Source organism: Camelus ferus, chromosome 21 (assembly GCF_009834535.1).
Source record: "Camelus ferus isolate YT-003-E chromosome 21, BCGSAC_Cfer_1.0, whole genome shotgun sequence".
Lineage (NCBI taxonomy): Eukaryota > Metazoa > Chordata > Mammalia > Artiodactyla > Camelidae > Camelus > Camelus ferus.
This window is the reverse complement of record NC_045716.1, coordinates 13,698,735-13,724,828: the sequence shown is the minus strand read 5'-3', so window position 1 is coordinate 13,724,828 and position 26,094 is coordinate 13,698,735. Positions and strand designations below refer to the sequence as shown.

The window sequence follows — 26,094 nt, the reverse complement described above, 5'->3', positions numbered from 1 at the left end:
GTTGAAGGATGACCTGATGTCAAGAATTATTATAAAGCTACAGTAATGAATAGAGTGTGCTAACAGCGTATATTCAAATAGAAATGGAACAGAAGTCCAGTAGACCCACACATATAGAGCCAACTGATTTTCCACAAAGGTACTGAAGGATTTCAGTGGGAGAAGGAAAGCCTTATCAACATATGGTGCTGAAACAATTGACTATCTGTAGACAAAAAAAAATGAACCTTACTCTTTATTTCACACAATATACAAAGATTAATCTGAAATGGGCTGCAGCCCTAAACTTCTAGAAGTAAACTTAGAGGAAAATCTTTGTGTCCTTGGGTAAGGTAATGATTTCTTAAATGGGACACAAAAAGCACTAACCATAAAAGGAAAAAAAAAGTGATAAATTTAATTTTGTAAAAATTAAAAGCTTCTGTTAAAAGAATAAAAAGGAAAGCCACAGAGTGGAAGAAAATACTCTTAAAATTTATATCTGATAAAAGACTTGTATCCAGAATATATAAAGAACTCATTCAACTCAGTAGGACAACCTGATTTTTTTAAAAGGGGATGTGTACAAAATATTTGAAGATACTTCACCAAAGAAGGCATGTAAATACCTAAGCATATGAAAAGATGCTCAAAATTACTAGTCATCAGGAAAATACAAATGAAATATCACACTACACACCCACTAGAATGGGCAAAATTAAAAAGACCATGATAATTCCAAGTGTTGGTGAGAATATAAACCAACCACAGCTCCTACACATTGCTAGTGGGGTTGTAAATTGGTACATTTTGGGAAATAGTTCAGCAGTTTCTTATAAAGTTAAATATACATGTACCTTATGACTCAGTAATTCTGCTCCTAGAAATGAATGCATCTGTCCACACAAAGGCCTGTGTATGAATGTTCATAGCAGTTTTATTCATAATCTCCTCAAACTGGAAACAACCTAAATTTCCATCAGCTGGTAAATAGATAACATAAATTTTGGCACATCTATATGATGGAATGCTGCTCAGCAATAGAAGGAAATGTACTTCTGATACATTCAGTATCATGTATGAATTTCAGAAGTATTACCCCAAGTGAAAGAAGCCAAACGTACAAGACTGTGCTGTATGATTCAATTTACATGGCATTTCAGAGCAGACAAAACTATGGAGACAGAAATCGTCTCAGTGGTTGCTGGGGGTGGGAATTGATGGCAAAGGGCACAAGGGAACTTTTGGGGGTGATGGAAATTTTCTGTATCTCAATTGTGGTAGCAGTTATATGACTATACATAGTTGTCAAAACACATCAAACTACACTTTTAAATGGCGCATCTAATTGTGAATAGGCTGAACATAAAAATAAGATTGGAAAAAAGCCAATACTAGTCAGTCCTTCCTGGCCCTTCAAGCTTTGTAAACAGTTGCGGTGCTGTTGTAGCTTCATCCTGACTCCTGCTCACTGAATTTTACTCCACTGTTTCTAGATCTGGCACAGTCCAGCCTGAGGTTTCTGGAGTTGGGGTAACTTATGTGTAACCACCCCACTGAAAGGTACCCAAGCTATTTTCAGTCCTTTGTTAATTGAGAATGGGGCTGCTTCAAGCCTGGAGATGAAGGAACAGTCTGATAGTTGAGACTCCCCTCTACCTATACACCAGTTTCAAAGGGAAGTGCACAACCACATAGGAGTCTAATATGGCTCTTGCTGTTTGGGGCTCTTCCGGAAGGATTGGGTTAAAAATTTCTCAATGTCAGCAGGCCATAGAGATGAATTATGTTGTCTTCATTGAAGCAGGATGATGGAGAGGAGCCTGCCCCAATTGTAGGCCTTTGGAATTCCTGTTCTATAGTTTTCAGGGCCAGTTAGTTCAGTTGGAGAATGCATGTTACTAATGCTGTCAAAGTTAGGGGTATGTGACCCATTTAAATTGCAAGGAAAAAAGCGCATAGCTGTAGACTTCATCTGTAATCCTGCCCTATAATCTCTCTCCTGGTTCCGTTCACAGGAAGGGTCAGCTGAGCAGTTCTGTTGCAGAGTTGGGGCAGCATCTCCCACTAGTGAATACGCAGAAGGGCGGGTTCTACTCAGGGCTTGTGAATAAAATAGAGTCGCCTTGTGCTAGTGTAATAAGAACATTTGATATTTTCTTTTTAAAAAAATATAGATTATACCCTTATGTTCCCAAGTAAACTTTAGATGGAGTTAAATAATTAAATATTTAAAAACACATAGAAGAAGCTAACAGAATATTAAAAGGAATTTTATCCAAGTTAGAAATAAGTCAAAGCTTTCTCAGATTTGAAGCAACAGAAGATATTAGAAAGGGAAAAAAATTACTCAAACGATAATTTAAAACTTATGTACACAGAAAAATGGAAAAGAGCAGATCGGGAAAGCTTTTTGAAGCAATAGAGCAAAGGCTTAATCTGTAACATTTGATGAGCCCTTTAAGGATAAGGATGAGAATAAGGATATCATTAACATATAAATGGGTTATGGATGTAAGTTCAGTTCACATTAGCGGAAATACAGATAATTGACACATGGAAAAACTTTGGCTTTAAGTTATAAGAGAAATATGAGTTAAGGCAACAACGAAGTACCATTTACTCCCTGAATTAGCAAAACATTTTTAAAAACTGCTAACACAAGTCATGTGGAGAGCATTGTATAGTGGGAACCAACATTATGATGTGTATCAGAAGCCATGAAATGGTTTTTATGGTGTACCCTTTATCCAATTACAGAAAGTCCTTTGTGAATTTATCTCAAAGAACTAATTACAAAGATGAAAAAACAAACTCTATACACAAAGTTTTTCATTGTGGTATTACCTATGTTAGTGAAAACAAATGAAAAAGTGTCTAATAATGGAGCAGTTATTAAATAAATTATGATAATATTACCTCTCAGTCAGCCTTTGAAAATGATAATTATGAAGACTAAAAAACCATAGGAAAAAAATTAAAGCATAATGTTACGTAAGAAAAGCAGAGTATAAAATTATGTTACCATAATCACAATTAAAGTTAAGAATGTAGATCTGAGGGAAGGAGATAACTTCCAGAGTCATGGGTAAATTTAGGGCACTGTGTATGGTGACAGTATATATTCACTGGTGTTTACTTATCTTCAAGCTCATCAAGATGTAGGCAATAAATATATACAGCTTTTCTGAGTGTCAGTCATACTTCAATTAAATAAAAAAGTTTACTGCTTTGATTTTGTGCCCTGTGGTCCCATTCAATGTTTTAATCATCTTATAAAAATCATTCTGACCTGCGGGATGTATGCCTTGTTATTGAAGGTTTAAAAATTATAATTTGTGAGAAACAGGTACAGGTAAATTCAGTGCATCAAATTAAAAACAACATAAAAAAGAAAACATGTAGGTCTATGGAAGAAAACTTGAACAAATACTCAAAAATGAGCCTATTATCATAAGTTATTTAAACTGTAGGTGATTTACTTTTCCCCCTTAAAATAGTTATAATAATTTTTTTATAATATTGTATTACAAGTTGGAGATATGATAATAGTAAACAAGAAAGATATGGTTCCTGCTGTTTTGAAACATAATTGAAGTGAATCTATTTATAAAATAGATTCCTAAAAATAAAGACTTATTAAAAGACATAAGATGCATGTGTTCAGACCATTTGAAAACCCAAATATAATGGGTTTCAGTTTTGTGTATTCAAGACTTTTCCATAGACTTAACATGTTTAACCTTTAACTGTAATTCTGGTGTACATAACATCACTCTGTGCTTTTCTCACTCGGCCTTATGTTGTACCTTCTACAGTGTTACGTGGTCTTCATAGTTCTTGAATACAGCCATTTCCTTAAGTTGTTTATTTGCAGCACGTTCCAGTTATAAACTTAAATATCCTTGTGTGTATTTGTTCTTATCCTGTTCCTTCTCTAACAGCCAGCAACCCCAACACGCACAATAGCAGCAACCCCAATTCAGACACTTCCGCAGAGCCAGTCAACACCAAAGCGAATTGATACTCCCAGCTTGGAGGAGCCCAGTGACCTTGAGGAGCTTGAGCAGTTTGCCAAGACCTTCAAACAAAGACGAATCAAACTTGGATTCACTCAGGTAGGAGGAACCCACCCTCAACTTAGGTTTCCCTCCTTGGCTAGGTCCAAATACTTGCTTTCCATGTTCAAAGAGTCTTCTAAGGAACCATATGTTACTCGGCCTTGTTTTTTAGTTTTAGACTGTAACTTTTTCTTAAGCCATTTTCTGCATTTATAAGTGTAGACTACTGTTGTATATATCCATTTATAAATGTATAATTTACTGTTAGGTTAAAATTATTAAGATTTCTCTCAGAACACAGGCCTCTGAAATTAGAATTATACCAATAAGTGACGAGAATTTAAAAGGTTATGTTGGGGGATGACATATACTGAGAGCTTTGTTATTTGAAGAACTTCTGATTCTAGACCTTTGTGCTATATATATATATATATATATGTAGGATTGAGAGGACTAAAGATTACAGGGTCTTTTAGAGTAGCTGAAAAGGGAAGAGTTTGAAAGACTTGTTTAAAAATAGCTTTGGGGGAGAGAGAAAGGGGTGGTGGAGACACACACACACACACACACACACTCTCTCTCTCGCTCACACACACACACACACACACACACACACTCACTCACTCACTCTCGCTCACACTCGCTTGCTCTCTCTCTCTAAGCCCAAAATGAAACTGATTAATCAGACAGGAGTCTGCTGAAGATGAAAGATCCAAATTAATCAAAATCCAAATTAAAATTTTTAAAATGTCACCTAGCAGAGGGCTTTTAAAGTGGAATAAGTTTAATGGTCTAAACAGGCATCTGGGTATATGGCTTTTTTGTTCTAAGCACTCCCACTGACTTAACTCTATGATTAACCTGTCACAAATAATACTTTCAAAGCAGGAAAAGAATTAAACTGAATGACATTTATGTAAAATGATATAAGATCATTAAGAGAAATAAAATTACTGAAGTACAGATTAGATTGGGTGTTTTAATAGAACCAGGAAAAACCGATTGTTTTCTTCCCAGAGAATATAATAATTACTGTTTGAAATTTAAGCCACAACTTAAACACTATCCAAATTATTTTGTGTTGAAAGTACAGCAGTGCACCACCTGCTCTGGTAGCTCAAAAGTCAGGGATGACATCCCTGCATGTTTTCTGTGGGTTTTTAAGAGCAGACTTTTTATTCCTTGTATTTCTGTGGAAATTTATTTTTGCTCAAAGTAACTAATCATACATTGGGAACATAAAATGATTTTTAAAATAGATATACTTTTAGAGACAATACTGTTACATTTGTGAAGACTTTTAGTTTTGAAGAAACAAATTACAATTCAGAAGTATTTTAGTATTTTTGAAACATCTGAACGATCTGGCTTGTTTTTAAAAAGAAAACTTAATGATACAACTAGATGGATGGGGTAAATTAATGAGCTTAAATAAGTATAAGGCTGGCATGTTTAGCAGTGCTTCAGCTTTTAGGCCACTAGCACAGCATACTCTTGGGTTCCCTAGGAAATCGTTGCCCGAGTGATATGCCAAGGATGTTAAGGCTTTTAAAAATCTTTAACTTTTACCCAAAGAGTGGTTTACCTTCCTGTGGCATTTGACCCCAGCAGACTGCCAGTACTGTTTCTTCCTTTTTCTCTCTCTCTCCTTTTTGTGTGAAGGAGCTTCCCCGTGGTCTGGTGTTCCGCTTTATGGTTTTAGCCTATTATTTGGCACAACTGTTCCTTATTTTTCAAAACGACTTTGACAAAGCAGTGGCAACATTTCAGAAACCTTGACTGCGTGGATTAAAGCACATATTACTGGTGCAGAATGGGAAGATCAGTGTTTGCTTTTAAATCAGATACTTCAGTTGTTGTTTTTCAAACATTGCTTTGTACCCCATTTATTTATGAAACACAGAGTAAGTTAGACATTCAAGTTATTAATTAAGACAAACAAAAAAAAAACTCCTATTCCCTGAGTAAATACATGTGTTGTTAGGCTTTTTAAACAGTAGTTGTTGTCTAACTACATAATTGGTTATTAAAGGATTACTGTAGATGTCATTATGTAATTAGAAGGCAAGCCATAGTACAGCACCATCACATGTGGTTCATTCATTATTTCCTAATCACAATCTTTGTTCCTTTTTAAAAAAAAATCAAAGGATATAATATAGCTCAGATTAAATGTGAGTCAACTGCTTCAAATTTACTTTGTGAAGGAGAACCCAAAAGCAAGTGAGTGAGGTGTGTTACAAGAGCACTAAACCAAACTTACATCAAATTAGTGAGAATTAGTATATTAACTGAGGCATCTGTTGCTTTTTATTTAATTAAGTCATTTAAATGTGAAGGAAAATTGTATTATAAATCTCAGTTAAGTGGATTTGTTATGTTTTGCCACAGTTTTAGTTGATGGCATAATTTTATTTCCAGCCACCAACTTGAGGCACTGTCTCTTATTCTTATTATGATGTCATTTTTGAATAGGTATTCTATTTTTTGTTTATTGTCAATATTGTTACTTTTTAAAGAAAGGTCTTAAACAAAAGTTTGTGAAAAAATTTTAGTGAATTATGCAGTTATAATAAACAGGAAACATTGCCATCTGGCTCCTATAGCAGGTCTTACATTCAACAATTGCAAGGTTTAGTTGGCCCTAGTTTTTTTGGAAGCTATAATTTAACAGATAAGGTGACCAAGGCATGAATATATGTGACACACAGAGCATAGTCTAGTGCCTGACGTACAGTAGGCACCTAGTGAATACTTGTTGACTGAATGAAAACTTCATAAACATAACAGAGATAACGATGTAGATAAGTCTATAGATATACCTATAGATATTTTTGTATATAGAGATAATGATAACATTGACGCCCCACTCACACTACTCTGGTTCTTTGAGTTTTACTATAATTGGAAGGAAATCAATAAGCGGTCCACTTCTGTTCTAGCTAGATGGTATATGCAGAGCTGTTAATAAAACTTTCTGTGTTGATGGAAATGTTCTGTATTTGTGCTGTCTAATATAATAGCCACTATCCACTTGTGGCTATTGAAAACCTGAAAGGTTAGTGGCGCCAAGGAACTGAATTTTTAATTTATCTGATTTGAATTAATTTAAATTTAAATAGTCACATGTGGTTGATGGCTAACCTACTGGAAAGATTAGAACATAGATCAGTGGCGGGGAGGGCATAGCTCAGTGGTAGAGCGCATGCTTAGCATGCATGAGGTCCTGGGTTCAATCCCCAGTACTTCCTCTATAAATAAATAAACAAACAAACCTAATTACCTCTCCCCCGCAAAAACAAAACGAACAAGCAAACAGAACATAGAGCAGTGGGAGTTCAGGTATTCTCATTGCCTCATTTTATCTTACAGTTTCAACATTTCTCCTCTGTTAAACTTTTTGTCTCAAGTTTCTCACCAGTAAGAAAATGGAGTTTAAAAAGAAATGTCTCAGAGGAAGAATATAGCTCAGTGGCAGAGCCCATGCTCAGCATGCATAAGGTCCTGAGTTCAGTCCCCAGCACTGCCATTAAATAAACAAACAAACACACCTGATTACCTCCCCCCACAAAAAAATTTAAAAAGAGAGAAAGAAATGTTTGTTCTCTTCCTTGACTACCACCTAATTCAGATGCAAATAAACAATGTACTGTCCAAGGGAGGGATAAATTTGGAATTTGGAATTGACAAATACACACTACTATCTATAAAACAGATGAACAACAAAGACCTACTGTACAGCACAGGGAACTATATTCAATATCTTGTAATAATTTATAATGGAAAAAAATCTGAAAAAATACATATCTATAGATATAGGTATATATAACCAAATCACTTTGCTGTACATGTGAAATATTGTAAGTCATACTTCAATTTTTTTAAAAAAGGTTTAAAAAAAATGTACTATCCAAAAGGTGAATTGAAGGGCTGGGAGTCAAAGGACAAAAATAATCCTAATTCAAAATGAGTGTTGCCGGGATAATTGGGAGTTGGCTGTCTCATAGTAGAGTAAGCTGTGTAGCATTTTGGACCAGAAATGTTGCCTTTCTGCCCTGTCCCTTAACTAATTGAAATGAGAGCATGAATCATTTCCACTCCATGAGCTTCTGTTACCTACATACACAGTAACTATTCAGATACGGCTTTTTTCAGCTTTAACAAGAGAAATTCAGCTGGAAGAAAAGCACTGTATACATTTCAAAGGTTATAGGCTTATAGAGAAAGATATTTTTTGTAATATATTCAGGGGATCATTGTTCTATTGCTATAAGGTTACCAAGTTTCCAGTGCCCATAAAGGTTTGACTAAATGGGTCAAACCTCTCTACTGTGAATTTCTATCTCTATAACGGTTACAAAAGTAGTCTTTTTAGAATACCTGGTTTTTGTAACAAACTTTGAAATCCAAACTAGGGGTGGAAAAGAGATTTTTTTCACTGCTTCCAGAAATACTTTACAGGAAAAAAAATAAAAGAATGAGGCATCATTTCTAAATTTTAAAGTGATTTATGGGAAGTTTGGTTAGTTTAGAAATACCTAAGTTTATCTAGACAGTTAGATCTATTAACCCTGTAGGGGATACAGGTTAACTGATATTTAAACATTACTTGGATCACTTTTGGTTACATCAGTTAAGGGACTTGTTAGAATATCAACAAATCACTTGAGAGTTAGTAGAAATATTTGATTATCTTAATCATTACATAAGGTAGCAACAAGAGACTGCAGATGGGGTGAATATGGGACAGTTTTGAATGTTGTCATGATCAAGGCCTAACTGAGTCTTCACTAGAGTACTGTGCTCAGCTTAGGGACGGATGTTTTTGTGGAACCCAGTCAATGATTGTTGATTCTTTGTCTGGAGCGGTTATTGGAGCAGCACCCTTGAGTGAAGACTGTTTAGTTGAGTGAGATGACTCTCTCTTCTCTTTCTTCGTCTCCCCGCTCCTGCTCTGTATTCCTGTGCAGGGCGATGTTGGGCTCGCTATGGGTAAACTGTATGGAAATGACTTCAGCCAAACTACCATCTCTCGTTTTGAAGCCTTGAACCTCAGCTTTAAGAACATGTGCAAGTTAAAGCCACTTTTGGAGAAGTGGCTAAATGATGCAGGTGAGTCGATATATAAACAGTTTCCTCATTGTCCGTTGAAATTTTACAAGAGTAATTGTTGTATAAATCGGAGTTTATATTTCTTACTACATTGTTGGTACTACAGAACCTTAAAATAAAGCTCACTAATCTTGGGAGGATCAGTAAAAATCATGGCTACATAAATCAGAGAGCTAATTTATTTTAATAACCTAGTAATTACAGTGTATACAATCAGCAGTAATTTTTAGCCTTGGAATATTCTTGTATTTGAGCCCAGGGTGAGGGACAGCTGAAGGAAGAGGATAAGAAAACCTATGTATTTAAATAAATTTGAAAAACAAGTTTATTGAGTCTTTCTCAATGAGTTATCATAAATCTATTCCTGATTATATTTCTGCTTTGTTATTAAAAATGATCATATATTGGTATGTATATACAATATAATATCACTCAGCCATAAAAGAGTGAAATAACTGTCATTTGTTAGCAACATGGATAAACTTAAAGAATATTATATTTAGTGGAGTAAATCTGACAGAGAAGGTTTTTCTGTGTGATACCACTTGTATGTGGAATCTAAAAAGTAACACAAATGAATCTGTGTACAAAACAGAAACAGGCTCATAGACATACAAGACAAACTAATGGTTACAAAACAGGAGAGGAACGGGGGGAGGGACATATTTAGAGTATGGGATTAATGGATACAAGCTACTATACATAAAATAGGTAAGCAATAAGGATTTACTGTATAGCACAGGGAATTGTGCTCAATATCTTGTAATAACCCATAATGGAATATAATCTGAAAAAACATATAACTGAATAACTTTACTAATCACCTGAAACTAACACAATATTGTAAGTCGACTATGCTTCAGTTTTTTTTAAATGACCACATATTTCATACATAAAAAATTGAGCTGCAAGTTTTAACTTACGTGTTTTGTGCTGAGGTTTCTTTTTTGGAAAATTTGGATTTTGAGTCACAGAATCATAACCTGTGAGTGCTGTAAGGAACCATAGAGATCCCCTGGACTGTGGTTCTCCTGGTGGATGTGGACAAAAATCAGGTCTCTGGAAAAGACAGACCTGTAACACCCACCCTTGGACAGTCTGATTTCATATTTCTAGGTGAGGCCTCAGCATTTGTAATCTTACTGAGTTCTGCAGGTGAGAACCACTGGCCACCTCCCTCCATCTCATTTTATGTAGAGTGGAAAGAAACTTAGAGATGTCTGTGACATGCCTAGGGTCATTAACTATTAAATGACAGAACTTTGTTTAAAGTTTTAAGAATTTAGAAGTGTTTCATTGTTTGGTTTGGGGGGCTAGGGGTGCCCTAGATCATACCAGTGAAATAAAATGATAGGTCATTTGCAAGATAAATATTAATCACTCAATAACTTCCAAGAAGATTTCTTTCTTTTATCCTTAGAGCTAATAAATAAATAAGCAAACAAACCAAAACATAAGAACAGAACTCAGAAGAGGTAGAGCTGAGTATAAGGGTAGGAATAATAACCTGCTCTCTCAGAAACAAATGAAAGCGTAATGGTGACAATATAGTCAACCGTCCTGAGATAAAGAGTGCCGGTGAGAGCAGCAGGAGTGTCCACGGCAGTGAACAGTGTTTTCATGTAGGTTATGAAAACCTTTTCATGCTTGTTTTTAGCTTAAAATATTTTGGTCAGTTTGTTGTTAATATATGTATTATGTGCATGAATCATGCACAGTTAATTTGATTTCCATATTTTCTTCTTCCTTACAGAGAACCTCTCATCTGACTCGGCTCTCTCTAGCCCAAGTGCCCTGAGTTCTCCAGGGCTGGGAGTTGAGGGCTTGAACCGTAGGAGGAAGAAACGCACCAGCATAGAGACCAACATCCGTGTGGCCTTAGAGAAGAGTTTCTTGGAGGTTGGTGAGGTTTTTACTTTTCATGTACGTGGGATTATCTGTATGGTACTAATGTTAAGTGCTGTAGACAATAAAATACGGACTTGCAAGCATCAGCCGTTATGGATACTTACAACATATTGGAGAAAATAGGACAAAGTAAGTTACTGAACGTAGGAAACAAAACCGGAGTGCTTCCAGGTTCAGGAGAGACCCGTGGATGTGAGCCCTCAAGGTGAGAGAGGTGGCAGCTGTTAGAGTTGCACAGGGATTCCACAGACAGGGAGGGGCGGGAGGAAAGCACTTCAAGCAGAGGCATCCGGGGAGGAAAGCCATGAGATGTATCAGGGGAAACACGAGTAGTTTGGTTCAGCTAAATTCTGGTGCTTACGTCCTTAGAATAGTAGTGTGGGACCAGAACACCAAAGGCCTTGATGGGCTATGGAGTTCAGGTTACTTCAACAGATACTTGGCTTTTGAGGGTGGGAGAGAGGGAGGGGGAGTTACCGGGGACTATCACAGTCAAAGCTTCCAGCACGATTTTGACTTCTCTAATTCAGAAAGAGCTTGAGCACAGGGGAAGGAGCACTGAATACAGGAGTCCTGCCACTTAACGACTGTGTGATTGGTCAAGTTACTTGATTTCTTAAGCTGAAGTCCCTTTATCTGTGAAATAACGGCCTTTCCTTCCCAACTGTCTCACTGCCTGCCTCACACTATCCAAGCGAGATTGTGTTGTGTCGCACTGAGAAAATGCTTATTATTCTTATTCTGAAAACAATAAGGTGCTGTTTTCATTCAAGATTAATTGCCATTAGTATAAAAAATATATAAATATTCAAGAATAACTTATTCTAAGTTAATATGACTACATTTAATAAATACATGTTCATTAGAATGTCTGTCTGTAGAAGTTCTTTGTTAAAAGTGGACTAACATGGTCACGTGTATCCCAACTGCGTTCTCTGACTTGTTCCTCCCTGTTTGTTTATTCAGTTAATGACGTGATTATGCCAGTAGTTCAGAAAGTTTTTCCAAAAGGTGATTTTTTTTCCCCTTCAGAATCAAAAGCCTACCTCGGAAGAGATCACCATGATTGCTGATCAGCTCAATATGGAAAAAGAGGTGATTCGTGTTTGGTTTTGTAACCGCCGCCAGAAAGAAAAAAGAATCAACCCACCGAGCAGTGGTGGGACCAGCAGCTCACCTATCAAAGCAATTTTCCCCAGCCCAACCTCACTGGTAAGGATGAAAAATAGGGATGCAGGCTCAAGGTCAGTTTTACAAATGACCTGTCAAAAGAATTTATTTCATTATAGGAATCTATTGTATTTATTCCCGTTGAATAAAGGCATATAAATATATTTTATATGTTACCAGAGTAATTAAATCTCATGTTGTTATTAACCCGAGAACTTACTGATCTTTCTTTTTTTAAAGTAAACAGTTTTAATCCTTTCCTATTTCATTGCAGTTCATTGTTCTCTTCTTTGGTATAGTTTATTAGGTTATTCTATAATTGTGGGGAGTAAATTTGCAGCTGATTCCAGTTATCTCAAAAAAATCTTTACTTGCTTTTTATTCACATTGGGTTCTAAAGCCTAGTTTATTAAACTTTTACTTACATGATTAAGTGACAATAAATTCTCAGATAACCTCTGAACTTGTAATAAAACAGTTGTCTCAGATCTTTACTCAAACATGTGGGCCTTTGATTTGTAGCCTTACTGAGTAACCTCTGCTGTTTAACATTAGGGTAGTGTTCCTAGACTGAAGGGACCTGCAGTGGTCATGTGACTCCTTTGATCTCTGGGGCAGTTGTAATTGTGATGCCACCTTTCAAACTAGTGTTCCAAAGACAAGAAGATTGTTGAGTTTGCATTTCGGATACTTTCTTGTTAATTTATTTTTAATTCATTTGAATCTGTTCTAGGAGGTTTTTCAAACTAAGGTCATCATTAATAGCACTTACTAGTTTGTTAAGTGAAGGTTATTGTTGTTAAATGGTGAGGCTTTAATCATAAAGTTTATGGGCTAGTAGCTGTGAAAGAGATAGTCATTAGGTACAGTTTTGTTTTCTGTAGGTGGACTAGTTGGTGTTTGGGATTTATTTGTACTAGAAAAAGGAAGAAAGGAAGGCAGTATTTCTTACAACACTGTAGAAATACTTATTTCAAAAGGAAACTGTCAGTTTTTTAAAATTTGCTTTGGATTCTTTCCATAATGTCATAAAACCAAAAACAAGACAGTCTTGTCCTCATAGAGTCAAAAATAAAAGTAATAAGAACTCCAGATTCCCTGATCCTGTTGAATAGTTTTCTTGTTTAGATTAAGTTTATAATTGGTATAATATTTCTTACTGATTAGATAGTATCTGACTCAGCATTATTGAAATTTGAGAATATTTTTATTCTTTTTAAAACTTGGGGAAAGCCATTTGTAGTATCAATGAAAAATCGTCTACTAAGAGCAATCTCAGCATAAGCCAGGTTTCTCAGTTCCAAGGTCAAAAAGTAATTAATATCATTTCCTTTTAGATTTTTATTTTATTCTACTGTATCTAGAATTTGAAATTTTTTATAGGCAAAATAAGTCTAGAATATGAGCTTAAATTTTAAAATTTTGACTTTTAAATGCTTTTGCATATTTTCACTTCTGACCTCTAGGTGGCAACCACGCCAAGCCTTGTGACAAGCAGTGCAGCAACTACCCTCACCGTCAACCCAGTCCTCCCTCTAACCAGCGCTGCGGTGACTAATCTCTCTGTTACAGGTAAGCAGCAGCCAGGCTTTGCAGCACTGAGGCAAATGGTAGGTTTGTGTGAGAATCTGCCATTAAATTATGAATTAAGACTCTAACTAAAGATATATATTGCTTTTTTAAAAAGTTATGTATGAAAACCTGAACTCCAAAAATATTATGAATAATACATTTTTCAGAAAGACTATTTTCACATGAAGATTTTTCTCATCTTTTTTCTTTCCCACATTAATCTATCTTCTACATTGCTCCCAGAGTTACTTTTTTTTAAGTAACTCCTCTCCCTTAAAAACCTTCAAAAGCTGAAGCTTTTTGTATTTAGGAAAACATCCAGATCATCATGAAGTCATAAATTATTTCAAGTCTGGACCTTATCTTCCACTAGTCTTTTCTCCATCCCATCTTCAGCACACAGGAGGGCTCCTCCATACCCTTGTGAACATCCCTATAGCCTAAAATGTTGCCCATTCCAACCTCTTCTTCTTTCTGATAGTGATGAAACTGTCCCAGCTTAGGTATCAATTCTTGGAAATATTCTTTAGCTTTTTCAGGAAATTGTTTATTTCTACATGCCTGTATTATAAACAATTAAATTTTTACACTCTGTCAACAGACTACTTCTCAAAAGATTTGAATATTCTTTTTAAAATATCAATGCCTAAAGTTAGTGCTTGGCACACTCACTATAAAATAAATAAATTTTGTCCCTTTAATTAGCACATTTCCCAAATACATTTAAAATACTTAAAAATAGATTTAAAAATTTCTTATGTATAGCACAAGGAACTATATTTGATATTTTATAATAACCTTTTGAAAAAGAATATGAAAATGAGTATATGTATGTATATGCATGACTGGGACATTATGCTGTATACCAGAAATTGACACATTGTAACTGACTATACTTCAATTAGAAAAAAAAAACAAGATGTAACCAACAAAGAAAACAAACCAAAAAAAACCCACAAAAATTAGGTAACTTAGTGTCATCATCAGAAGTTTTTTAGTGATACATAATGCAGAAGGCATTTTATAATTATTCACCAGGCTGATTATGTGCTAGTAAATGATTAGATGGATTTGTGACATTTTACAATGAAGCTTAAATTTAACCTGGAGTTGGGGGATTTGGTTTTCTTCACTCATATTTCAGGTTCATGACGCTACTTTGGCTCTGTGACCTAACCATGACGTTAAAATCGAATAAATGGCTTTATATAGTAATTGAATTTCTAAGTTATTAGACAATTGTATAGTATTTGTTTATTTAAAACAATACTTTTTTTACCTCTTTTTGGGTCTTTGACCCCTTTGAAAATTTATCGAAAGCTATAAACTTTCCCCCTCACAAAACAGACATACCCACAATTTTTAGTAAAATATAAGAATGTTTATAAATGACAAACCTCATCAGTCTCCACCTCACCATGGCTTGCCATTTGCAGATGTCTTAGGGGCCCACAGATTACAAATTAAAAGCCTCTGTTCAAGAGTATATAGTATTCAGCACCTCAGGTTAATAAGCAAACTGTTGGTGATTGGTTGCCATTATGTTGGGCGCCAAAACATGAAATTCCTGCCTTTGAGGAACTTACTGTCTACTCAGACTGCCACTGGTTGTTAAATTGTGTACTTTACCTCCTAAACAAAATATAAATCTTATTATGTTAGGTCTAAAGATACCCTATCTTTTGCAGAAAAATTCTGAAACAATTAATTTTAAGAACATATACATACTCAAAGCTAGCAAAATTTTTTTATCATTTTTTATCTTTTTTTAATCTTAAATGACTAATCAAATTTTCTTAAACTTGATTACTCATCTCATTCATGCAGATTTAATTAAGAGTTTTCTGAAATGCTAGTAACTTTTTGGGGAATGAAATTTTTCTTTAATTATTAAAATATTTAACATAGGAAATTCAAATAGAAAAGACACAGTCAAAATGAATAATATTTTTATTTTGTCTTTTTATCTTTTTTATATGTACAATTCTAATAGTACTTACAGTGATGTATCTTTTTTTTTAACTTAACATCTTAGTAGATATCTTCCTTTGTTATTAATAGTTTTTACATTTCTACTTTTGATTTGCCTTTGTCGTATTGTTTGCATGGTAATTTCATAGACATTTCCATATGGTGCCATCACAGTTAAGTTCTAGCTAGGTGATCCACTTTTCCAGTTTGAAAATTATTGCAGTTATTACATCCCAGGAAACCCCTCAGTCTCCAAGCCATACATCTTGTCTCGCTTGTTCACTTTTGTATTCCTTGTGTCTAGCACATCACCTAGCATGTATGATACCCAGTAATTATTAAGTGAAGTTTTCATTATTGTAAATAATGCTATAAAGAGCACCTTTATACATATAGCTGTTTCTTAAATTTTATATTTTTATGTAATTTCAGACTTACAGAAGTTATAAGAATAGTACAGGAGAAATCCTAAATTTCTTCCTCACATTTTCCAAATATTAAAACCTTGCTGTATTTGCTTTCTCACTTCTTTTTCCTCATTCTGTGTGTTTCTCTTTGTGTGTGATTTGTTTCTGAACTATTTTAAGAGCAAGTTGCAGATATGCCCCTTTATCCCTAAATGCTTTACTGTGTATATTTTTATAAACAAAAAATTACCACATATAACTAGGGTACAGTTATCAAAAATCAGGATATTAACATTAGCTCAATAATATCTCGTAAACAGTTCACGTTCAGATTTTGCCAGTTGTACCAGTAATATTCCTTATAGCAAAAGAAAATGTAAGATCATGCCTTGCATTCAGTTGCTGTGTCTTTTTAATCTCATTTCATTTGACAGTTTGAGTCTTTCTTTGTGTTTTGTGACACTGATTTTTTTTTTTAACTATAGCTATCCCCTTAATTTGGATTTACCTGGTTGCCTCATGATTAGATTCAGATTACATGGTTTCGGCAGGAATCCCTCGTAAATGATGTTGAGTTCTCCTTTGTGCATGACTTGGAGACACATGCTGTTGATTAGTCCCACTACTGGTGATATTAACTTTGATAATTTCATTAAGGTGGTATCTGCCAGGCTCAGTCTCATCTTAAAGTTTCTCTGCCTTGGGCCTAGAATCAGCCTTCAAGGATCCCTGGTTTCTTTTAGTGAGAAACAGTGCTTAGAAACCAAGATCTAGGCACTATAAGTGCCCGTTGATACTTTGTGGTCATTGTTTCCAGGACGTATCAACAGAAGGAGATGTACATACACATATATAATGTATATATATTATATGTGTGTATAGATACACACACATATGTATATTTATATACGTACATCCACACACACATCTATGTGCATTTTTCTTTATCCAGCTGTCTACTTACATTAAAATCCACAAGTTCATACTGATATCTCCAGTTCCATTCCATTACCCTATAATTCGTTCTTTTCTATCCTAACCTCTCTGCATATTTTAACTCCCTTCTTAGTGACAGTGAGTAAGTAACCTGGCTCCCATTTTCAACAAGTTACTTAATTGTTTCGTCGTATGGTGAAGAGAAAGTGGTTTCAAAATTGCTAACCTATGCCTCTGAAAAGAAAAAAGCCTACTAATTCCAGTATTTGTTCAGAACTCTTGTCTTAAGCCTGAAGGCGTGAAGTCCAGATATTGCATTCAAAAGTTTTTTATTAGTCCTTTTTGTATCCTCTTCAGTGTAGTTACATTATTCATTTGAAATTTAGTTCAGTTTATTTGTATTCGATATTAATGTTTTTCCTCCCATCCTTGTGTTTTTTTTTTAAATATATGAGATATTAACATGGTTTTAAAAGTCAGGACTATACAAAAAGTTCCCCTCAGAGAAATGTCATTCCCTTCTGTCATAATTCTCTATATCCTTTCCCTCCCATTCCCATTTATGCCCTTCCTGTGTTTCTTTTGAATGAGAGAGAGATGTATTTTTTTTAATTTACCTTTGTTACTTTAAAGCTAGCATACTATAAATGATCTTTTGCGCTTCGTTTTTCTCGCTTAACAGAACATCCTGGAAATTACTCCACATTAGTTTCTAGAAATCTTCATTATTTTGTTTCATTATTGCAGAGTACTCCATTATGTGAATGTACTGCAGTTTGTTTAACCCCATTCCTGTGGTCTGGACATTGTAATTGTTGTGTGATTATAAACTATTCTACAGGAATAACCTTGTGTATATTTGTGTGTGTGTGTGTGTGCTGTTGGAAGTGTGTCTTGAGGGTAAATTTCTAGAAGTAGAATTGCTGTGTCAAAAGGTACACGCCTTTTGTAATTTTGCAGGATGCTATCAAATAGCCTTCCACACAGATTGTACTTACTTTCACTCCCACTAACTATATGAGAGAGCTGGTTTCCCCGTAGCCTCTGCAACAGAATGGTATACTTTTTAATTTTTGCCAATCAGATATGTGAGAAATCGTATCTCAGTGTACTTTAAATTTCAATTCTCTAATCATGTGAAGTTGAACATCTTTTCATATACATAAAATCCATATCTCATCTTTTATAATAGTGAAATAGGTGTGTTTCAGGTTGACTGATCAGTGTTGCACAGGCTATAAATTCCAGTACAAAGGAAGTAGTAAGAGCCAAAGTTGTTGTCTTCTTTCCAACCATGTTAATTTTCTGTTGGTACATAATAAATGACCACAAACATAGTGGCTTAAACCAATACTCACTTACTATCCCACAGTTCTGTTGGTTGGAAGTTTAATCTGGGTCCTTTTCTTAGACACTTACCAGGCTAAAATCCAGATGTTGGCTGGGGCTCTGACCTCATGTGGGGCTCAAGATCCTGTTCCAAGTTCATTAGTTGGAAGAATTCTATTCCTTGTGGTTATAGGACTGAAGTCCCCCTTTTTTTTTTTTTTTTTTGGCTGGCTGTCAGCTTGATCACTCTCAGCTCCTGCAGGCTAACCTCAGGTCCTAGCTTCATGATATTCTCACAACATGGCAAGTTCTTCAAAGCCAACATGAGAACCTCTTCAGTCAGCTACTGTGGAGGGTCTTATATAAGATAAGGTAATCAATCCTCTCACCTTTGTCATTTAATATAACCCAACTAAAGGAGTGACTAGTTCCTTTTCTCATCATGTTCACAGATCTGTCCATACTCAAGATAAAGGAATCATACGTCTGGATTTTGACATCTTCCTTTAAAGAGCTTTTGAGTTTGCTTTGGCAGGCAAATAAGTTAGTACAGATCAGTTTGATCTTTTCAAGTCTTATTTTTTAAGCTTTGTTAGGTTGGACATAGAGTAGCCTTCACTAGTTTAACTCTGCTGCTAAGGTGTGGCCCTTCTGGGGTCTCTACTGAGTGCCCAGATATTCAACAAAGTTTCTCCTCTCTGTTTAGCCAGAACTGGAGTATCTCCCTGTCCTACATGAATTCTGAGGATCATTCAGTTCACAGCCTCCCCGCCTGGACTCACGGAGTTTCCCTATGCACGTGCAGTTTAGTATTCAACCAAAGATCCAAGGGAACCCCTATGCACATTCCTAGAGTGCTTTCTCTATTTAGTTTCTTCCTTTCCTTTACCCTCTCCTGCAGCTTTCAACCATTTCCGCATCCAGTGACTGGTCTTTGTCTCCTTGATTCATTGAAATTGCTGCGCTCTATCTAGTTTCCTCTTTGGATGCAGCAGTTTGGAAAGTGCTTCCAGATGAAGTCCAAGTGATTGTAGGGCTTGCGTCATTTGTTTCCCTTTTTTCAGGCATCACAGCCCTGTGCTGCCAGTTTTCTCACGTCTGAAGTATTTTCTCACATTTCTCTATTCTTGTTACGGTGAAAGGGTGAGTTTGCTATCATTAACTTTTTTTTAAAATTGAAGTATAGTCAGTTACAATGTGTCAGTTTCTAATGTATGGCGTAATATCCCAGCCATGCATATATATACATATATTTGTTTTCATATGCTTTTTCATTAAAGGTTACTACAAGATATTGAGTATAGTTCCCTGTGCTGTACAGAAGAAATTTGTTTTTTTATCTATTTTTATATATAGTAGTTAACCTTTGCAAATCTCAAACTCCCAAATTTATCCCTTCCCACCCCTTTTCCCCCAGTAACCATGAAATTGTTTACTATGTCTGAGTCTGTTTCTGTTTTGTAGATGAGTTCATTAGTGTCCTCTTTTTTCTTTGTAGATTCCACATATGAGTGATATATGGTATTTCTCTTTTTCTTTCTGGCTTACTTCACTATAATGATGATCTCTAGGTCCATCCATGTTGCTGCAAATGGCATTGTTTTATTCTTTTTTGTGGCTGAGTAGTATTCCATTGTATAAATATACCACAGCTTCTTTATCCAGTCATCTGTCGATGGGCATTTAGGTTGCTTCCACATCTTGGCTATTGTATATAGAGCTGCTATGCCATCATTAACTGTCGTGGTCAAAGGGAAAGTCTCTAAAAATGTTAAATTAGTAATCAGCATTTGTGATTGTGACAAGGTCTAAGGTGACCCTTTATGGTGCCTTCCTCCCAGTGTTCATGCCTTTGTATAATCCTCTCTTGAGTGTGGGCTGATCCTTTGGCTTGCTTCCCATCAGTAGAATGTGTCAAAGGTGACAGAACATCTCTCCACGTTTACATTACATTTGCAAGACTGTCTTGTTAGCAGACTTACTCTAGGGACCCTCTTCACCAGTCTGGTGAAGTAAGAACTGAGGAAGTACACAAATCAGGGAACTGAGGGTGACGTTTAGGCACTAAGGCAACCTTCAGCCAACAGCCAGAAGGAAGCTGAGTTCTTAGTCTGGGACAGCAGGCAGAGTCTGCCAAATTTCTGCCAAGAACCCAAGTGAGCTTGGCAACATACTCCTCCCCAGTCATGCCTTTAGAGTGGAGGAGAATCTGGCTGACACCTTGACTATGGCCTTGCAGAGGACCAGCTCAGCTGTGCCTGGACACCTGACCCACAGAAGCTATGAGGTCACAAGTGTCTGTTGTTTAATGCTGCTAAGTTTTTGTGGTACTTTGTTAAATAGCAGTCAAAAAGGAACACAGTAATACTATGTTTGTATAAATATTATTCAGGGCCAGTTCATATGATTGAACCTATAGGGTAAAAAATGTAATCTTACGACACTTAAACTTTGCCTCTTTGAAAGAGAAGATTACAAGAGTTGATGTCAAATGGATTTTCTTTCCTTATTCTTGTCAGCAGTTGCTCAAAATCATGCCCCATTTTAATTTTTTTCCTATTTAGACCATAACTTTCTTACCATAGCTTCTTTTTCTCTGACATTTCTATCCTGCCCTTCTTTTTTGTTGTTGTTGTTGACAAAAGTTGTATATTCTTCCACCCATATTATTTGTTAAAGACATCCACTGTCTTCATCATACAGCTTACCTAGTGCAATCTGCTTTCTTCCTGAAGACCATCTCCTTGGGATCTCTGTGATTGCTTACTTTAATTTCTTTTCATTGTGTCCTGTGTTAGATACAGTATTTCTAAGCTCCCATCTCCCTCTACCTTTTACTCTCAAGTAATTTTTTTTCTTTATTTAGAAACGTATGGGAGAGAAAATTTCCAAGTATATGCATAACTGAAAAGTATTTTGCCCTTGGAGTTTATTTGTAGTTTGTCCAGAAATAGAATTTTAGGTACAAAATTCCTTTTCCTTTGCATTTAGAAGGTATTGCTCTGTTGCGTTTTAGATTCCAGTATTGCTGATAAAAAGCCTGATTTCAGTCTAATTTTTGTTGGTAATTTCTTTTTTTTCCCTCTGTAAACTTTAAGGACCTTTTTATCCTAGGTGTTCTGAAATTTCACTAGAAGGCATCAAGGCATGGGACCTTTAAAATTTATCCTCTTTGGCCTTCAGTGGGCATTTTCAATTTGAATTAATGTCTTTCTTCAACTCTGGTAATTTATCCTTGTTCTTTATTTCTGGAACATATTTTAAACACACTTTAAGGATATTGACTTTTTAAACTTTTTTAAAACTTTTGTTGTTGTTGTTTGTTTGTTTTTTATGAGGAGGAGGTAATTAGGTTTGTTTATTTATTTGTATTTGGAGGAGGTCCTGGGGATAGAACCTGGGACCTCGTGCATGCTAGGCATGCGCTCTACCACTTGAGCTGTACCCTCCCTGCTTAAACGAACTTTAAGCTTTCGAAATTGATCCTTTATATCTTTAACTTTTCTCTTGTGTTTTTCATTTCTTAACTTTTTATACTTTGTTCTTGGAAATATATCCTGAATTTGATCGAATTGTTCCTATGTTCTCGTTTTTTATGATTGTCATTTATATATTTATCCCAAAATTGTATTTTTAATTTACAAGAACTTTTCTTTTTTCTGATTCCTCCTTTTTACAGCCATCTATTTTTAATTTGTAGGTACAGTACAAATTAGAATTGTGTTTAACTTGTTTCTTCTGTCCTCGATTCTGCTTACTCATTTTGTTGTTTCTTTTGTGCTGTGGATGCCTTTCATTGTCCTGGTGATTTTTGGTTATTTAGTCATAGTGATGAATGCAAGACTGTATTATTTAGTATCAGTCACTGGTGGGGCTTTTTCTACCATTGTGCAGCATCCTCTCCTCTGACTGAAAGGGAGCTGTGAGCTGTGAATGTGGGGAGAGAACTGCCTGTGGGTGGAAAGCAGGCAGGCAGACCAGGCTCTGCCCTCACACCTCCTTCAAATGAGTGGGATGCCTGTGCTTACACTAGTCCTTAACCTTCCACACTCACATTTTTATTTCCCTTGAGGAATGATGGTTGACATTAGTTCTCCTCAGATGAGAAGTCTGGCAGAGGGAGAGAAAGTCCCACTGACAGGGCTGGTGTGTGGACAGTCTGGTCACCCTGATGTCTGCCGTTGTTCCTGCCTTCTGCCTCAGTATTGACAGCTCTGAGCTTGGAATCCCCTCAGGGCCCCATAGGGTAAATGATTCTCACCCTTATCATAGTCTTCTACTGTGCCTTTCTGGACTGTGGTTGGTTTTCCTACCACCCAATTTCAATTTCTTCGTCATTTCTGCAAATATGTCAGAATCTCATCTCCTCCGATCCCTGTCCCCGGAACTCTCACTCCCTTTTTTATTCCTTTACCGTTATTTGGTTAGGATTTTAGAAGTGAAGGAAAAAAACATAACTATCTTGTCTGATTGACATGGTCGTTTTTATTTTCCTGATATCTTCCATAGTGCTTGGCACAAAATAGGTCCTTGGTAAACTTTTCTAGAATAAATACAAGAATGATCATGGCTGTACTGCTCCAGAAAGATATGTGTTCCATTGTGTCTTTAAAACTTGCAAAAATTCCACAGCCCTTAATAATCTCAACTAGACATGCTGTTCCCCCAGTTATTTTTCTAAGATAGTATTTCATAATGAACCATATGCAACTCTATACCTGTTATCAGGCCCTCCCCATTCACTTCTTCCCCTACCCATGGCAGTGACTACTCTGTCTCTATGGCTTTGCCTGTTCTGGACACTTCATATAAATGGAATCATATAATATATGACTTTCTATATCTGACTTCTTCCATTTAGCATATTACCTATGTTGCAGAATATATTAGGACTTCATTACTTTTTATGTTTGAATGATATTTCATTGTATGAGTATGCCATATTTTGTTTATTATTCACAAGTTGATGAAAGTTTGAATTGCTTCCAGTTTGGGCCCATTTTGAATACTCTTGCTGTGAGCATTCATGTACAAGTTCTTATGGGTTATATGTTTTCAATTCTCTTGGGTATATATTTAGGAATGGAACTGAACAACTTTATGCCAAAAAAAGTTAAGCAACTTAGATGAAATGGACAAATTCTGAGAGACAAATTACCAAAACTGACCCCAAAAGAAATAGAAAACCTAAATAGACTTAAAACAAGTAAAGTAAATGAGTCAAAAAGAAATGCCCAGGCCCAGATGGCGTTAGCAGTGAATTCTGTCAGATACTTTACAAAGAAGTAGGAGGTGATCTTTAATAATCTCTTCCAGAACATACAGGAGGAGGGACAACTCATTGTATGAAGCCAATATTACCTTGACAAAACTATCACAAGAAGAAAATTATAGACCTGTGTCCCTCATGAAAATAAACATAAAAATCCTCAACGAGATCTTAGCAAATCAAATCCAGCAACATATAAAAAGATTATACATCGTGGCCAAGGAGGGTTTATCCCAAGAACGTAAAGTTAGTTTAATAACTGAACATCAATTAATGTAATATACCATAGTAATAGAAGAAAGGACCAAAGACTTCGTGATCATCTCAATAGATACAGAAAAAGCATTTGACAAAATCTAGCAACACCCATTCATGTTAAAACCCTGGAATAGAAGGTACTTCTTCACCTGACCAGGAGCATCTACTAAAAAACCTACAGGTAACAGCATACTAAATGGAGAAAGACTTGAATGCTTTCCACCCTAAGACTGGGAAGAAAGCAAGAGTGTTTGCTCTCACAGACTTCTAATTAGCATTGTATTAGAGATTATAACCAGCTTAGCAATGGAAAAAAAATTTAAAACATCCAATTTGGAAAGGAAGGAGTTAAAACTGTCTTTGTTTTCATTATCCTGTATGTATAAAATTCCCAAGGAATCCACACACCAAAAAATGTACTAGGACTAATAAATGAATTCAGTGTTGTTGCAGGATACAAAGTCAGTATATAAAAACTCAGTTGCATTTGTATATATACAAATACTCTGTCTCTATGGCTTTGCCTGTTCTGGACACTTCATATAAATGGAATCATATCATATATGACTTTCTGTATCAATGAACTGTCCAAAAAACTTAAGAAAATTATTTTATTTATAATAGCTTCAAAAAGAATAAAATGCTTATGAATAAATATAACAAAAGAAGTACAAGACTTAAACAGTGAAAACTGGCAGTTTGCTGAGAGAAATTAAAGAAGTTCTGAATAAATGGAGAGATATTCCATCTTCATGGTTTGGAAGACTCAGTATTCTTAAGGTGACAGTTCTCTGTAAATTGATCTATAAGTTTAATACATTCATAGTCAAAATTCCAACAGGTTGTTGGGGTTTTTTTTGTTTGGTTGGGTTTTTTGTTTTGTGGAGGTTTGTTTGGGGTTTTTTGTTTGTTTGTTTTGTTTTTTTGCAGTAATTGATAAACTCATTCTAAAATATATATAGAAGGGACCCATCGTAACCAAAACAATTTCGAAAAAGAATGAAGTTAGAGGACTTTCATATCCTGATTTCAAAGCCTACAAGGTGCAGTAAACGAGAGAGTGACGTCAGCACAGGGATAGACATACAGATTAATGGAACAGAAACAAACCTTTAAGTGTGTGCTTTATTTTTGACACAGGTACCAAGAAAATTCAATAGGGAAAGGAAAGTCTTCAGCAAATGGTTCTGGGACAATTGAATATCTTCATTCATGAAAATAAATTAGACCCTTACCTGATACCATGCAAAAATTAACTAGACAGGATCAAAGGCCTAAATGTAGGAAATAAAACTTCTAGAAAAAAAGTAAGAGGAAATCTTTTGTGACCTTGGATTAGAGAGATCATAGCTACAGCATAAACCATAAAGGGAAAAAAAAAAAAAGATAAATTGGACTTCATCAAAAGTAAAATCTTTTGTACACCGGGAGACACCTTTAAGAAAATGAGAAGACAAGCTGCAGACTGGGAAAAGCATTTGTAAATAACATATCTGATAAAAGAATCATATCTCGAACACATAAGGAACTCTTAAAACCCAATAGTAAGAATACAAACAACATAGTTTCCTTAAGGGACAAAAGATATTAATATACATCATACCAAAGAAGACATAGGAATGACTAATAAGCACATAACGCTCAACATTATTACTCATTAGAGAAATTCAAATTAAAGCCATAATTAGATACTAATTCATACTCATTAGACTGGCTATAATCAAAAGCCCCTAAATAACAAGTGTTGGCAAGGAGCTAGAGAAACTAAAACCCTCATACATTGCTAGTGGGAATGTAAAATGATACAGCCCCTTCGGAAAACACTTTGACAGTGTCTTTAAAAGCTAAACACAAATTTACCATCTTACCCAGCAGTTCCCTCAAGGGAAATGAAAACATGTCTACACAAATGATCATAGCAGTATTACTGGTAATAATCAAAGACTGGAAACAAACCATTACCCATCAACTGGCGAATGACTATTAACGCCGTGTGGTCTGTCCTTGCAGTGAAATACTTTTCAGCCAGAAGAAGGAAGTACTGATTTGTGCTGCACCATGGATAAACCTTCAAAACAGTATGCTAACTGAAAGCAGCTAGATGCAAAGGACTACAATCGTA

At 35.5% G+C, this 26,094-nt stretch overlaps 1 protein-coding gene across 5 annotated transcripts in view; it reads left to right on the top strand.

Annotated features, from left to right (window-relative positions):
• The window catches only part of POU2F1 (POU class 2 homeobox 1), a 147,741-nt gene that overhangs the window by 103,559 nt on the left and 18,088 nt on the right, over positions 1–26,094 (top strand). For all 5 annotated transcript variants that reach the window (XM_032463811.1, XM_014567058.2, XM_032463813.1 and 2 more), the window contains 5 exons: positions 3,924–4,097; positions 9,011–9,152; positions 10,906–11,051; positions 12,093–12,272; positions 13,697–13,802. In XM_032463811.1, coding sequence (XP_032319702.1) covers positions 3,924–4,097; positions 9,011–9,152; positions 10,906–11,051; positions 12,093–12,272; positions 13,697–13,802 — 748 coding nt within the window. The remainder of the gene's footprint in view (positions 1–3,923; positions 4,098–9,010; positions 9,153–10,905; positions 11,052–12,092; positions 12,273–13,696; positions 13,803–26,094) is intronic.